Raw genomic sequence first — 17,750 nt, 5'->3', positions numbered from 1 at the left:
AATTACAATGCACCAATGCACTGGAATCAGTTTCAGGAGTTTTCACTTAATATCTTGTGCATTTCATTTGTGTGAGAGTCTTTAATCATTTCCAGTCATTTCTAGTTATTTCCAACGTTTCTTCTCATTTAGGATGCCATCTATGTAGATGGCAGACAGTGAGGTGTTTTACTGGGAATCATGATTAAAACAGTTCAGTCCAGCTCATGGTGCTATCCACATAAGCTTACATAAACACTTAAACTAGCCCAAACTCTATGTAATAGAGCGTGAGTGACTGTGGCGGCTGCTGGATGCAGCGGAGGATCTGGCAACCGAAAAAATAAATCAAACCTCCAGTGGGGCGAAAGCCCAGTAAACAACATACGGAGAGAGACGACTGATAACTCAATGCTAAACAGTTAGCAGAGGCCAGTTATGACTAAACATTCATGCTTCCAGAGGAACAACAAACCACAAACCACAGAACTCAGGTTTGAAAACAGGTAAAAATTGTTTTATTTCTCACTTCCTCTTTTTTTAAAATTATATACAATTAATTTAATAAAAAAACAACACAACTTAAGTAATAATGTGTGAGGATCCAGAAGAGCTAAACTCTGGATTATATACACAATATACAAAAATAATTTTTATTTACATACTATTATAGTGTTTTATTATAGTTTTACATTAGCTTTTTTTCGTATTTAACTTTTATTTTTATATTTTAGATCGAGTATTAATGTTTTCTATTTAGTTTTAACTTTTATCAGTTTTAGTTTTAGAAATTTTAAGTATTTCAGCTTATTTTATTTCAGTTAGTTGTCAAAGCATTATTTCATATTTTAATTTTTTAATTTTCCTTCAAATTTTTATGTATATTTTTTTATTTCAGCTCTATTTTAGTTAACGGAAATGATTTGTAGTTTTAGTTAACTAAAACAACACTGCTAATAACCATAAAACATGTAGTACTAAAAATATCAAGGAAAACAAATGAAAATGAAAATTAGAAATTAAATTGCTTACATTTTCCATCTATAATTATATATATTTTTTACAGCTATATTTTAATTAACAAAAATTTTTTTTAACATTTTAAACCAACAATAAAAACTGCATATAACTGCATAAAACTTAAAGTACAAAAAAAAAATTCTAATATTTTTATATATATTTTTTTTTATTTATAGGTTTTAATTAACAATAGTAACGAAAAGAAAATTCTAGGATACAAATTTTCATTGAAGTTATATTTTACTAAGCAAATGCCACTAGATTAAATGACTTTTCTTTTCTGATGACATCCCCAAAGTTATACAGGGAGAGAAAATTAATATTAACCAATGATATCAAAGCCCCACCTTCTCCTGTTTCCTACATTATTTCCAGCTGAATTTCTAAAAAAACAGAAGGTAAATGTGCTGCAAATGCATTTGTTCTTGTTTCAGAGCATGCTTCAGCACAAAAGATGTTTGCTACTCACCCGACACTCTTCGATGCCGCACGCCTTTGGCTCCGTTCTGATGCTTCTTGTCTGGGGGAGAAGGAGGGACTATTGGTCTGCGGTCTGACAGGGATGGAGACGGAGACGTGGAGGCCGTTGGTCTCCTGTCCTGTGGGGAGGGCGAGGGGGCGGGCCGCTTCTCCAAGGGCGACCGTGATGGGCTGGGACGCCTGTCAATCAGCGAGGGGGGCGTGGTGGAGCGAGGTGTTACAGGGCCGCGACCGTTCACAAACTTCTCCTGATTCTTGTGAGATGCTGGTGACGTCAAAGAGGACTTGAGAGGAGCGGAAGATAGAGAGGAAGACGTGGAAGAGAAAGAAAGAGAAGACCCCGCCGTGGGAGACGTGGAGGGGACTTTGATGTGCGCTCCCTCTGTTCGGCTGAAACACAGCATTTTCTCCAGACTCACCACAGGCAAAGACACGCTGGAGATAAGGGATCATGTATTTTAAGTTTTGAACTCGCATAGAGTACAATTTCCAAACAATAAAATCAACTTCCTTTCAAAATATGAGTGAGAATTTGAATTGAAAAATCGGTCACAACCACAGGAGGTCAAATTGTCATTTGCATTGGCCTAAACTGGAAAGACAGGAAGAGGATTTCCAGAATTACAAATCAAAGAAAATGCATTAAATGAATCAAAAATGACAATATATATACATATTTTTTACTTTCTATAAATCAAAGAATCCTGAGAAAAATGCACTACAGTTTCCACAAGTAATAAGATATTAATCATGTTTCTTGAGCAGCAAATCAGGTATATTAGAATGATTTCTAAAGGATGTTGCTGAAAATTCAGCTTTGATCACAGAAATAAATTATATTTTTAAATATATTCAAACTGCATATTTAAAATTTAAATTGTAATAATATTTCGCAATATTCCTGCTTTAACTGTATTTTTTATCAAATAAATGCATCCTTGGTGAACAGACGAGACTTTAATATATATATATATATTAAGAAAACATAATGACCCCAAACTTTTGAATAGTAGTGTAATATTATAAATATCTATATAAATATTACAATTATTTTGATCAAATATGCCTAATGAAATAATTAAAAAACAAAAAACAAAAAATTTCACATTGTACAAAAAAATAAAAATAAATTTAACACAGCCAATCAAATATTAATGTTGACATATAAAACGTTCACCACATGTTTCACCGCATCCAAATTTGGGGAAAATCAAGAGCATTCTGATAAATGAAGTGCCCTTCTTTCATGATCAATAAAATAAAAGTTCTTTTCTAATCTATTATATGTATAGGTTGCATTCTAAACACTGATTATTTGTATAATGTGATGTTTCTAGAAATAATGGTATACTGAAAAAATCATTAATAAACCACATACATTTTTATTAACTGTGTTACATTTTAAATATGCCAGAAAAGTCTTATTACAACACTCATTCCAAAAGAATGTGTGAATATGGAGCAGTAGATTATGTTTACGAACACTTTGCCTTATCACACACTCTCTACAATAGTTGTCGACCGATATGTATTTTTTGACAGCCGATACCGATATCTTGGTAAGCAGGGGGGGACCAATAGCCCGAAATCAAAGTAAAAATCAAAGTCTTGCGCGCTGTCAAAATAAAAGTCCCACCTCATCAGGTTTTCTGAAAACTTATCAGCCGATGCCGATATTTGAAAAATGGCAAATATCGGATGATATATTGGCCTTGCCAATATATCGGTTCGACCTCTACTCTACTCTACAGTACTAAATGTAACCCAGTGTTTGTCAGAGGAGGCATGTATGATTGGATGAGGAGGGGGGGTGTTTTACACACCAGGCCTTGGCTCGGGCTCCTTTGGGTGGATAGACGGCCAGCGGTGCCTTGCTGAAGCGTGAGTGTGGGTAATCACGAGGAACCCTGAAGGGAAGGGGCTCCACCTCACTCTGGCCCACCGACATCTTGGCCTTGACAGGAACCAGAGGGGTCCTGGAGCTGCTGGGCGAACAGTGTCTCCTTTCTGACACACAAATACAACCGTCAGGAGATCAGCAGCTGAGGCACCTCCACAGATAAACTAATGTACTGAGTCCCAAATAATACACAACTCTATTCTACACAATATGAAAGATTAACATTAGTGCGTCCCAAATCTTAGTACATAAAAAATACTTTCAATAATAGTATTTTTGTTTTATGCAAAAATAGTAACACTTTTGTTCATCTGTTAAAATTCACAAAAACCCACTAGCAATATTCAAGAGAAGTTTCTGAGGTTTTCGATTGACTTTTTCAGTTGTAGTAATATGTATGTTGGCTGAAAATGAAACTACAGTTTTAAAAGTGAAAGTGGTAACATGTAAATGCTATTCAAATAATATATAAAATAGAAATTAATGAAATATTATTATTAATTCACTTCTTTTTTTGTATATATTTACTTTTTTTTCAACAAGTAAGTATAATACAATAAATTCTAGTTAAAAAAATAATCAAGACCATTTTTCACTATTGTAATATAACATTTTCATTCTTATATTGATGCATAAAATATTGATTTATATGTACCAGTATAACACTATGCGATTTAAGGGTATATAATAAAATAAATTATTATCATCATTTTTTTCTTTATATACTATTAGTATTATTAGTACAATTTTTCCACACATTAGTTTATTATAATATTGTTTTTAAGTATATATAGTTTTAGTTAAATGCATATATATAAATCATAAATAAAATAATATTTAGTTAATTCACAAAAATATTATTATTATTATTATTATTAAGCACTATTTACCTACATACGTTTTACCTATAAAACTTACAAAAACATTTAATACATGAAAAAATGCCACTTTGGTTTAATATTTTTGCTTGACAACTCAAATCATTTACATTTTTGGGTTCATTCACTCTAATGGACAGTTTGAACTGATTCAGAGAAACTCTACTATTTTTGCTCGTGTTTAAACCATAAATACTATTAAACAACTCTTTCTTAAAACTCCAGCAAGTCGAAAGACAAGAAGGGTTTGTGAAACTAGTTTAACGATGACACGCTCAATGGTGCATTGAGATCTTTGCAATACTCATCATGTTGATTCATTTTATATTTCCAGTTAAAACTGACATACTGGATTCTACATGTAGAAAATTTAAGAGAAAAGACTCTGAGATGGGTGTTAATACACTTACGGTTCTTGCTATGCATGGCTCTGGAGGGCTCGAGGTGGACGCGCTCCTCTCTACTCACTGTTCAACTATTTCCCAACTTCCTGCAATTACAAACACACATTATCACACACAACACAATACAAATTAGGGGCCTACAACATATAATTGATGCATGGGGTTTCAAAACACTACACTGAGCCAGATTACTATACTAAAATAACAAAAAAAAGTCTTTGTTTATGTTCAAAGTGAATAATAACAAAGCTCCTGGCTCGATCTGGCAGCTCACTAACCGGCCTTGGCCTTCGCATAATGTCTCGTCAGCCAACGAATCTCTGAAGACTAAACAATTACAGTGGGTGTGTCTTAGAGTATGTTGAGATGCACAAAACACAAAAAGGAATTAAACACAAACACTTTTAGTTTGATTTGATGCATTCTGAAATGTGTCACTCTCAGTGTTGCCACATGGGGCGCTATAGCATACATTAGCATTCTTCTTTTAAGTCGTCTTCTGTGATTTGTTTTCTCCTTCAGATTAACTGATGTTATGGCAGTATGGAAGCCCATTTCCCCCACTGAATAAAAAAAATTGAAAAGGTAATTCTGACTTTTTATCTCAATTCTTTTTTTTTCTCGCAATTGCATTTTTATATCTCGCAATTCGACAAGTTTATACCTGCAGATGCGATTTTTTCTTTGCGAGTTTTCTCATAAGGTTAAATCTGCAGATGCGAGAAATCAAGACAGAATTGCGCAATTTGAAATACTATTGTGAGTCTTATCTTGCAATTCTGACTTCTTTTTTCAGAATTATGAGATGTGGGCCTAAATCACAATTGCAAGTTATAAAGGCGAATTCTGAGGGGAAAAAAGACTAACTTTATGTCTTTTAATTCTGACTTTATAATTCTTAATTGTGAGTTTATATCACGCAATTCTGAGTCTGAATTTTGCGATTAAAAGTTGCAATTATCATATCTGAGTTGCTATAAAGTTGCTAGACATTTCTGAGGGGGTTTTTTTGTGTGTGTGTGTGTGTTAAAGCGTTTTGAGTGGTTTTTACTGTGTAGGTATATGATTACTAGGTGATTTGCGTCTTTTAGTGTGTTGCTACGAGGTTTCTAGAGAGTTCTAAATAGTTATAAATGTGTTGCTATCCATTTGCTGCAGTGTTCTAAATGTTTTTAGTGTGTTGCTATGCGATTGCTAGATGTTTTTTATTTTTATTTTACTGGCCCAAGTGAAAAGAGTCCTGCAGCTTCTGTGATATTCTGGTCTCTAGATATGACTCAGGTCCCTCCTCCAATGTAAGTCCAAGGGATTTCTTCATCAGTTTTATAAAATTCAACTCAGAAAAGCATTAGCACACATCTCCCCAACAAGTTGGAACAAATATAAGAAATAACAACAGTGATAATTCCCTTACAAAACACCCCGGATAAGACTTCACAGTTGTCCCAGCATGAAATAACATTTCAAAACAGTTAAATAAGGTACAAGTTGCGTAGTAGTGACATCACTCATTGTAAACCTGTTGACGCATGTCTCAATGTGTGTGTGGTCTGTGATTAGCGTCTCCTTATCTGATAGGCCACAGGAAGCCACAGGCACCAGCTGAGCTACGTTTGTTTACAACCGGCCCACGACTGCAGGAATTTGACCACTAGCGAGGTCCAGTCCTGCTCATAAACAAACCCCGAAACCACGTAAACTGAAAGCTAAGCAAACATGTGAGGCGATCAAAAGCGTTCGCTGTTAATAGCACTTGCACGTTGGTTGGAGAGAGACACTTACCCAGTCTGTCGAGACGAAAGGAGAAAAAAAAACGAAAGCGAAAGAGAAAACCACGAGAGAACAGCATGCCTCCTGTGTGGCTGAAGGCATCCCGCCCTCTCCTTCTGCGTTTGGAGCTGAATAGCTGCGAGTCGTTGACCCCTGTGCTGAACCATCGCAGCCCCGCAGCTGCCGTGTAGCTCCCCGCTCTCAGAAGAGGGACAACAGGAGACGAGAGAGAAAGACAGCTATGTGAAACCACTGTCTAAAGGGGACGAGAACGAGGGAGAACTGCCAACCGCCTTCCGTTCACAAGCGCAAGACACCTCTCTGTTCCACGAGCGCACGTGGTCTGGGCACAAGACCGAAGACAGATGTGAGACGGATGATGACGGACTGGTGGAGTGTTTCTGCCCCAGGACAGGATGCTTTTTGAAAGAGACCCCTTTTTGTTTTTAACATTCCCCACATTGGTTTTTCAGCACAACAATGCAACAAGCTCCTTTTCAAAGGGATAGTTCACCCAAAAATGAAAATTCTGTCATCGTTTACTCTCCCTTAAATTGATTGAGTTTATTTCTTCGGCTGAACACAAAAGAATAAATTCTGAAGAATGCTGATAAACAAACAGTTGCCGGCAGCCATTGACTCCCCCCCACCCCCCCACCCCCCCACATACTATAGAAGTGGATGGCTGCTGGCAACTATTTGTTCACCAACATTCTTCAGAATTTATTCTTTTGTGTTCAACCCGAAGAAAGAAAGAAACTCATAGAGGTTTAGAATAACTTAAGGGTGAGTAAATGATGACGGTTTTCATTTTTTATATGGAGTCAGATTAGCCTCAAAAATAATGCATATACAAAACAAAATTCATAAATGCACACCACAATTTTCATTTACAAAGTCCGCTACGAAATAATTCAAAACACAGTTCATAAATACACAAGTAAAAGCATAAATATTTCCCCAAGTGCATCTTACCTAAATAAATGTAAAATGTTTACACAAATATGTATATATCAAGTTTAAAGATTTATGAATGATATTACATGCATTTATGGATCATTGAATCCACAGTGAGCTTTTAATCCAACCAATCAAAACACTCCTTACATAACAGACTCAAGAAGCTCAACGCTGCGCTTGTACTGTGCATCGTTCCATGATAAGACATTTTAATAGGTATACTTTTTTTTTAGCACCTGATTACAATTTCTATTCTATTAAATTATGATTTATATCGTTCACACAAAATGCATCTTGTTGAGTTGGCTTGCAACGAGCAATCTGAATACTTTTAAAACCAGTATGTTTCTCTGTCCAGGTCTAACAGAAGGTGAAGGTACGTTTGCTAAATTAAACAGTGTTTAACGCGCCTCAGGTGTAAGACTGCGGTTTAAACAGGCTGTGTTATGGGCGGCAACACATATAATAATGTAACCGGCAAATGACTCCATGATTCTTGCTTTACAGCAGTAAACACCTCTATTATAACCTTACACAGGTTACCTCTGCATATCATCGTTATATTTAGCCTTAGCCATAGAATTAAGGTATTGATTTAATTAGGACTGTCTACTATGACAAGCGTGACTATTATCACCGCTCGTACTCAAGGTCAGTGATTTGAACAGTGTTTCAAAACACTTCAGAGGCGAATGAAGCAATTTTCTAGTTCATTAATATCAGCTCTAAAACTCATTCATTCTGTTTATTTCACTCTAAATGAACAAATGACGGGATAAATGCATTGAAAAGTGCACAATGAACCCTAAACAGCCTTTGACACACAAACGAGACCATTAAAATCAGATAAAATCCTCCACAGTCCGAATGATGACTGTCACTTACCGTAATGAGTCAGGACGTCCTGAGGCTCAACGACTTTGTTGCAGGCATCGCAAGCGACAGGTTTGATATCCTCATGGGTTGAGACGTGACCATGCAAAAGCATATCTACAGCCGAGAGAGAGAGAGAAAGAGAGAGTTAGTGAGTTTGACAACTTTCAAAACCACTTCACATAGAAGCATGAATATCACATCTGCTGTAGTTTATGTAGAAAAATCACCTCGCAGTAGACCGTCTTGTTTCTGACAACAAGTTTGACTGGTTAGAGATTCGGACTTGAAACCCAAAGGTCGCAGCAAAAATGGCTGCCCACTGAGTTTTTTTTTTTTCCTCAAATGGTCCTGTGCTGTAGCAAACCCTGTCATCTTGTTCTCCCAACCAAACATGAAAAGTATTGCTCTTATTGCAGCTCTCTGAAAAAACTCTTTTAAAAGAATAGCTCACCCAAAAATGAACTCACCCTCAGGACATCCAAGATTTAGATGAGTCTAGAAATGTAGCATTCCATCACTTGCTCACCAGTGGATGCTCTGCAGTGAATGGGTGCCGTCAGAACGAGAGTCCAAACAGCTGATAAAAACATTATTCTGACGGCACCCATTCACTGCAGAGCATCCACTGGTGAGCAAGTTATGCAATACAAATTTCTCCAAATTTGATGAAGAAACAAACTCATCTAAACCTCGGATGGCCTGATGGTGAGTAAATTGTCACCATTTTGAAGTGAACTATTACTTCAAATTAATGTTATAATCATTTTACGACAGTGAGCCACATGAAAATGATTCTGGGTGCATGCAAGTTTTTTTCCACATCCGACCCTCTAAATTATTAACCAAGGTTGTCAATGAGAGCTGACATGACACCATGTATATCCCATCAAAAGTGACATTTAGAGATGGGAACCATATTTAAAGATTTGCTTACGACTCGAATCATTTCACATTCACTATGCATTTAATTTGAACAAATTGAAACCACAGTTTTATGTAGCTCGGCTCGTGTTTTAAAGCTTGACGAACTAGTGTCCAATTATACTTCACATTTAGTGATGTATTCAGTAAGCTGACGGTCTGAGGAGAACTGTGACGCAAGCGTTCAGAGGAGCCTGTCGGATTCGCTGAGCTTTCTTTCACCATCCCATGCAGAATCACCGCTCGCTTCCGCTAGTACACAGAGAACTGGTGATGATGTTAACAATGAGAAAAACTAAGCTGAACTGTGTTAACACCAGCTGCTTGAGTGTGTGTGGTAGAGACACTTAATGGTAGATTATGGTTACATTCAGAATGTAACACTAGTGTAATGTATTGAAATATAATTAAAATGTTTATTGTAATAAAACTATATATACATATATACATACATATATACATACATATATATATATATATATATATAAATTAACATAGAAAATTTAAATAGGCAATTTTAAAACCCTTGAAATAGTTTATTTTAATATAATTATTAATATTTAATAACATGATACTAATTAGTATTAATTAATATAAAACAATACTATATATATATATATATATATATATATTAATAAAATACTATAAAAGACATAATATTAGTAATTAAAATAAAATGTAAACTATAAAACATTAAAATGTTATTTTGACACATTTGAAAACCACGTAAGGTGCAAACGGTGATAATGCATGCTGTGAAAGTACAGTATTACCCTAAGCCAGTATGAGCTCTGACAACAATAATAACATGATGACATGAGAAGAAACGCCCACCATCACCATCATTGATCACCTCTGAACCCTTCAAAAGCTTCTTCCCAGCAGTATCAGAGTAAAAATCTGAAAATATTCAATATCGCTGCATGCATTAGATTAGACCGACACTGAAACCAAACAGTTAAGCAGCATGCACAGTTACAGATACTGGTAGCTAGATGGCTGTCTTGATCCAGCGAAGCAACACACACATACATAACAAATACACACAAACAAACACACACACAGAGTGTCTAAACTTATACACACTCGGTCTCATGAGCCACTAATATTCAGGCGTTCACGCGCAAAGTACAGAAGTGCATATGACACCTGTCAAGCACTCGTGACATGATGAAATAAATGCATGCACGTTTACGTCGCGTTGTTTATGCAGCAGCGCAGATGCACGGAGGACAAGCGCGCGCGCGCACTTTCTCCCGTTATAAACCCTAACATCGTCGAGTGTCGCACTGCAGTCGAACGAGTGTCTGAGGGCGGTAGTGTGACTTACAGTGAGTGCTGTGGCTCCTGTGTGCAGTGTGAGCGCGCGGCGGTACAGCGTCGCCATTGCTCTTCCTTCTTCCTTCACAGACAGCGAGACGAGCGAGCGAGAGAAACAAATGACGTCACCTTCGCCAGAGTTCGGCACGCGTTCGGCTGCGCTCGGCTTCAACAGACGGAAAGGTTGAACGTGTGCATCGTGCATTTATATAGTACATTATTATTCTTATGTTATAATCGTGCATATGCCATTTTATTATTATTACTATTAGAGGTAGTATTGATAGTTTGCATTCATTGCTACATATAATGTTTTAATTACATTAATTAAATTATAATTACATATACATTAATAATTACTAATTGTTTAAATAACATAAATATTTATTAATACATTGATTAAATGAATAATTATTTGATAAATATGAATGTTATGATAGCAATAATAACAATGATTTAATAATATTAATAGTACTACTACTACTATTATATATTACTATTATATTATATTTTAAGTATAAAATTAATTACATTTTATTGTTTACATGATATATAATAAATATTAATTAATGCTTTGGATAAAGGAATAAAAATAAATATTAGAATATTGAATAATATATGAATAATAATATGGAATAAAGAATATTAATGTAAAAAATGTAAATTAATGTAAAAATAATAATTATTATTATTATTGATCGTTGTAATATTGATTATTATAAATGTATCTCATTTTATAGTTTACATTTAAATAAATATTAATACATTAATGCGTTCATTAAATGAATAATTCATTAATAATTATGAATGTAATTAATAGCAACATTTAATAACAATAATTATAATTATTTAGTAGTTGTAGTATTTACATTAATATTACCTTTTAATATTTGTTCATAATTCATATATTAATATTTGTTGTAAATTATGTAAATAATAAAATGTAATTCATTTATAAACAACATATATTACAACTATTAATAATTATAATTTTTATCTTTAAAAATTAGTAATAATGGTTTTACTAACAATTAATAATAATACTTTAAATGTAATGAAAATAATAATACATTTTATTATTGATTCTATAATTACTAAGTTGTTGTTTAAACATGTTATTGTTTACATAAAATATCATTAACTCTTTCCTAAAAAAGTATTGTATTTTATTAATGGAATTTATAAAAATTGCTACTATTTATTGTTGTTGATTATTGCAATAATAGTAGTTTTTAAATCCCTTTTTAATACAGTTATAGTTGGTTTTAATTGTGATTCTCACATGATGTGGGCTTCAGTCATCATTTAGGTGCCGATTTTTGATCCTGTAGGTAAATAACTTAATTTAATTTCACAGGTTTCGTTACACAAGCAGTCATCATGAGAAAGTCATCGTCTCATCATCACAATAAATACATACACACTACTTTTGAATAATGAGTGTGTGTATATTTGTTTAAGAGTTCTTAAAAGATGAACAGCTAGGAAAATCAGACAAAAAAAATGCAGTGCAATAAACATCAATGCATTATTTAGTTATTATTATTATTATTTAATGTACTACAGGCTGAACCACTTCACAAAAAATAATTTGAGAAATGATCAAAGGAAATAAACAGGCCAGACTCGGACAGTCATGGGTCAGATCACCTGTAGGACATGAAAAAACTCTTTTGATGCGTTCAGCCTACTGCCGTGAAATAGCCAGATAATGTTTCGTTTGTTCTTTTGACAAATGCTGATCAGTGAAGTCACAGGATGAGCCGGCAAACAAAAGTGCCATTATACCAGAAGGAAGCCAGGATTTATTTGGGGAAGAAATCACACTTTGTCCCCAGAAGCACAAAGTCCTGCATGTATACAAACACTACCAAGTGCACTTCACAGTCAGTTTTATTGATCAAAAAATTACATTTTAATGGCAGGAGGACAATGCTTCACAAAAAAAAAAAAAAAAAACAGAAGCACAACAAGAACAGAGAGAAAACCATTAGAAATGTGAATGATGCTTAAAACTGCATAAAACTCCATAGATAACCATTTAAACGCAACACCTGAACATAAACGACTGGAAAAGGGATTTGGTTTGTAAATGCAAAAATACACAGAAATGCTGCAATTCAAAACTGAAATGTAGTGAGGTTGACAAATCAAACAAGATTTTTATACTTGATTTGACAAGAATAGATCATATAAGTCTAAGTACATTCAAAACATGTTTTAGGTCCATTAAAAGTTCAAAAAAGCATGCTTACGAAATATAACTAAGGTAAAAAAAAAAAAGAGATTTTCTTCAAGTACACAAGAAGTTGAAGGTGTAAAACAGAACAGGAGAAGAGAGAAATATCACACATGAGAGTCATATGATTATTGGTCTTCCAGACAAACTGCAACAAGCATCACCTGTCACTGTAATTTTCATGAAGGCTAAGGTGTTCTGCTGTGGGCTAATTGTTTAGATGGGTGCTGGATTTGGACCCCGTCCTGCCGCTTGCTGAGCACTGACCTTCTGAGAGTGCCAGCGTGTCTCCTTATACACAAACCAGGCGTTCCCAAACCATATGATGAGATTCAAGAAACCAAATATCTGAAAATGAGGTTAGGAATCGGTTATTTATAATTTACACTTACCGGTCAAGAGTTGGGAATAATTGGAAAGTTTGCATTTATTTGATGAATAATTAAGTAAAACAAAGTTACTTGTTTTTACAACTTAAAATACCTGTTTTCTATTTGAATATATTTTTAAATGTAATTTATTTCTGTGATCAAAGCTGTATTTTCAGCATCATTACTTCAGTCTTTAGTGTCACATGTAATGATTAAAAATAAAATGATTCAAATGTAATGTCACATGATCTTCAGAATTCATTCTAATTTGATGATTTGCTGCTCAAGAAACATGATTATTATTATCAATTTTGTGGAAACTGTGACTTTTGTTTTCAGGATTCTTTGATGAATAGAATAGAATAGAATTAAAATTACAACTATCTTTACTGTCACTTTTGATCAATTTAATGCATCCTTATTGAATAAAAGTTTTATTTATTTATTTATTGTATTTTTTTAATCATAATTACCCCAAACTTTTGAATGGTAGTATATTTCAGTTTCCATGAAAATATGAAGCAGCACAACAGCTTTCAACATTGGTATTATTCAGAAATGTTTCTTGAGCAGCAAATCAGTATTTTATAATGATTTCTGAAGATCATGTGACACTGAAGACTGGATTAATGATGCTGAAAATTCAGCTGCGTATCATTGAAAAAAAAAAAAATGTTAAAGAATAATCAAATTTAAAACGGGTATTTTAAATTGTAATAATATTTCATAATTTTACTGTATTTTTGATCAAATGCAGCCTCGTGAACAGGAGAGACTTTTTTTCAAAAACATTTAAAAATCTTAATTATTCCAAACTTATGGCCGCCAGACTTAAAAAGCATCAAATGCCAGTGAATAAAGTCCTGCGCTACATATGCCAATTTTAATTAGACATATGCCACAATAAGGAAGTCAAATGCATTGCAAATGCACTTTAATAAGATTGCATCTCAGTGTTAGGGATAAGTACCCTTTTTTGAGGTAAAAAAAAATTTAATAAAAAAATGATCAGCATGATAATAAATAGTGAAAGAGAACAGCTGATAGGTTAGTGTAACTGCTTACCACAGATATATTGAGCGAGCGCAGGCTGGCGTACTCAGTGACTTCACATTTGACATCTTTGTCCTTACAGAACGCCAGAGTGGATTGAATGCCAGCCGTACCGGTGGCGTCCTTCACCGTCTGCAGCCCTCGAGCCCAGGCAGACGAGCACACCAGCCACAGGAACGCAAAGATTGCTGTCAGCGCAAAATCCTAGCAGATAGAGGCAGAAAATTATAAACATGCACAGAAATTTCCCTTTAAAAGCATCTGCGATGTTATATCCAAATGCATATCGCATTCATGCTCATCTGCCATTTGCATACTCACAAACATAGGTCCGAAATCTGAGTCTCGGTACACATGCATGTAGCCCAGATAGACCAGCAGAGCCACCATTGAATAGAGGAAAGCCAAGACGGCCACAGCCACGAAAAACTCCACCGAAGACGACGAGTCTCCTACGAGATGGGTTACAGGAACTGTGTTGTTGCAAAGAGTGGTGGTGTTCTCCACCAGCATTTCCTGGTTTAACCTGCAAATGAACGTGCAAATGAAAATTTAGCATTGCATCACTTGCTCAGCAATGGATCCTCTGCAGTGAATGGGTGCCGTCAGAATAAGAGTCCAGTTAGCTTATAAAAACATCATAAGAATCCACAAGTAATCCACAAGCACTCCAGTCCATCAGTTAATGTCCTGTGAAGTGAAAACGATGTGCTTGTAAGAAACAAATACATGACATTAAGATGTCACTTCTGGCCGAAATACGAGTCCATAATAACAAAAAATCTTCTGTTGTGTCTCACATCAAAATCAACCCACATATTTGTTTAGAGTTGTTTTATTGCATATTTGTCAGGATTTAGACTAATTTTTCTACTGGATGAAGCAATCTTATAGATAGCCGGCAATATTTAGCTGGAAGCAACAGTTTGTGACTAAAAATCTCTTAATAGTGGATTTGTTTCTTAGAAACCCGCAGCTTTTGGCTTCACAAGTCATTAACTGATGGACTGGAGTTGTGTGGATTACTTGTAGATTATTGTGATGTTTTTATCAGCTGTTTGGACTCTCATTCTGACGGCACCCATTCACTGCAGAGCATCCACTGGTGGATGGCCTAAGGGTGAGTACATTTTTCGTTCCTTGGTGAACTCCTCCTTTAATATTTTGATTATTTATATTTTCAGCATTTATTTATTTACGTTTTTTGTAATTGTTATATATTTTTCATATATAATTTTCATTGTTTAAATTTTCTATCTTATATTTATTTTATTTCAGCTTTTCTTTTTTTTTTACAGAAAGTGTTTATATTACAATGTAAACAAAAAGATTATTGGAGTATGTTACCTACAGTCTTTCTACTTCACAATTTCACATTTCATTCAATGTTTTGTTTGCCAATTGTTTGTGAACTTTACTAGCAACTTCTCAGTGTAATTGGGTCCAACCTGAATGGGTAGGTGAAAGTGGCACTGAGGGTTTCATTGCTGCTTCCGCCGCAGAAGATGGAAACCACATTTCTGCCAGTATAACCTCCACACGTCCCGAATGCAAGCACGGCCGTGAGCTGGAGAAAACCAGAGCATTATGCATGAAACGCTGCATGCAAACAATAGAAGCATGCAGTCACCTCTTCAGTTTCCTACATGCACAAACCTGAAGATGTACTGCAGAGGCTACCATGAAATAAGCTTCATGACATACTAATCTGATCTTGTGCTCAGTTTTAACCTTGATTCCCTCCGTTTGTGTTTAACCCTTAAATGAAGACCTGCTGTTCATTTTCCAACGCCAGATGTTTAGTTTCGCTGTGTGATACATCCTGTTTACCAGCTCACTCTCAAGAAGCAATTAAAACAGAGAAACTTCTCATCTGTCCCACACTCAGATTTACGCTTTATAGACAACAACAGCTGAGTCAGTAACTCCATTTTCCCTGCCAATAACAAATTCCTTTGAGGAAAGAAAGAAGGCAGGAACTTCATGTAAGTAGGTGGCTAAAGAAAACTCAAGACATGCTGAGTTGCTGGTGAAGGGAATGCGCAAAAAACATATATGCAAAAGTCCAAAAGTCTGACAAGAGGACAAGTGGAAATGCTTCTTTTGCAGGTATATATATATATATATATATACATAATATATATATATATATAATTTAATTATAATATATAATTTAAAAAGTTTTCATTGCATATTATCAGCATAAAAAAATTTACACTTTTCATAATTTCTTAGTATGCACTCAAGCAAGCATGAACAAAACATGATGAAACTTCCCTGGTTTAAAATAAAAAGTGAAAATTAAACATTTTGTAAAATAACTATGCATATGAGAAATACTCACATACTCTGTGTTTTGCAAGTATAAGTGGTTGGGAGTAAAAATGTTTAACTAGATAGACTTTCAACTATACTTTGCATGGAATAGTGCATTTTTAGCCAGGCCTTTGCCCTCCTTCTGAAGTTAATGCTAAAAAAAAAACGAGCTCAACAGATTTGGATTTTCTTACTTACCCACTCCACGAGTTTAACAAAACCCAGAGGCTCTTTAACGGGGGTCAAATTTAATCTAAATCCAGTCTGCATCTCTTTGCACTGACCCAGATATCCTCCAGGAAGAAAAAAAGGAAGGGGCTTGAATCTTGCTTGCTCAAGTTTTCATAAAATCTGCAAGTTTGACAGAGTGACGTGGTTCTGTGGTGAAAAAGATGCTGCTCCTCCCCCGCGAGGAAACTCGAGTACATCCAGATGAGGATAGAAGCGGAGTTTCTGATCTAGTTCAGATTCTATCAGACAACTTGGGGTATTTCGTAATAGATGTGGTTTATCTGCATCTGGATACGTCGTCACGAGGCGATAGTTTCGAGTGAATGAAGCGCGCTCACGCGAACAATATTTCAGTCATATGATTGTTTGAGACGCTGGAGATGGATTTTCTACATTCCTGTGCCCCGATATAAACTCAAGTCTCTTAAAGGAACAGTACATCCAAAAATTAAACTTGTCATTTGAATGCCAAGGTGGTCTAAATATATGTCTTTTTTTATAAGTAAGAACAGATACACATATATGCATATATAGTCACGACAAAAGTTTTATTACAAAGTGCTTAAAGTTCGCTAAAGGAAGTTACGTAATAGTTCGCGAATTCAGTTCTGTATCACGAAATATGGCTGTCTAAGGTTTTAATACACACGCATTTTTAGGCAACATTTTTAATCATTTCAGTACCAACTAAAGTTACATTACAAAAGTGCTAAAAGTTTGCTACAATAGCAAAAGTTCGCTTCTGGAGCAATCACAGGATCGTGATCAAACCCTACATAATTAAATATTATGGTAAAAAAAAAAAAGTATTAATTTACATTTACACATTTCAGGGGCATTTTTAATAATTCCAGTGACCACAAAAGTTAGATATCAGCAACAGTTCACGGTTATATAAATACTGTACTGTATAAATATTTTTGACCACTTATATTTATTGTATACATTTATAGTTATTATATATTTAGTATTCATAATACTTTAATATTTATTTTAAAGACACTGATGTTTTATATCATTTTTATAATTTTT

The 17,750-nt window shown here is 34.7% G+C and overlaps 2 protein-coding genes across 2 annotated transcripts in view; both read right to left on the bottom strand.

Moving 5' to 3' along the window:
* LOC132098665 (ataxin-7-like protein 1) overlaps positions 1–10,654 on the bottom strand; it is a 17,683-nt gene extending 7,029 nt beyond the window's left edge. The window contains exons 1-5 of the mRNA XM_059504769.1: positions 10,519–10,654; positions 8,277–8,381; positions 4,668–4,747; positions 3,303–3,486; positions 1,469–1,914 (exon numbers count right to left, since the gene is read on the bottom strand). Coding sequence (XP_059360752.1) covers positions 1,469–1,914; positions 3,303–3,486; positions 4,668–4,683 — 646 coding nt within the window. The 5' untranslated portion in view covers positions 4,684–4,747; positions 8,277–8,381; positions 10,519–10,654. The remainder of the gene's footprint in view (positions 1–1,468; positions 1,915–3,302; positions 3,487–4,667; positions 4,748–8,276; positions 8,382–10,518) is intronic.
* Positions 10,655–12,290: 1,636 nt separating this feature from the next.
* On the bottom strand, positions 12,291–17,130 carry LOC132098664 (synaptophysin-like protein 1). The gene is made up of 5 exons (XM_059504768.1): positions 16,686–17,130; positions 15,620–15,738; positions 14,493–14,697; positions 14,184–14,375; positions 12,291–13,095 (listed from the first exon to the last, which is right to left on the bottom strand). Exons 1-5 carry the CDS (start codon positions 16,755–16,757, stop codon positions 12,964–12,966), a joined length of 720 nt encoding a protein of 239 aa, XP_059360751.1. The 5' UTR covers positions 16,758–17,130; the 3' UTR covers positions 12,291–12,963.
* Between the last annotated feature and the right edge of the window lie 620 nt (positions 17,131–17,750).

Source organism: Carassius carassius, chromosome 22 (genome assembly GCF_963082965.1).
Source record: "Carassius carassius chromosome 22, fCarCar2.1, whole genome shotgun sequence".
NCBI classification, from domain to species: Eukaryota; Metazoa; Chordata; class Actinopteri; order Cypriniformes; family Cyprinidae; genus Carassius; species Carassius carassius.
This window is presented reverse-complemented; position numbering and strand designations above follow the sequence as displayed.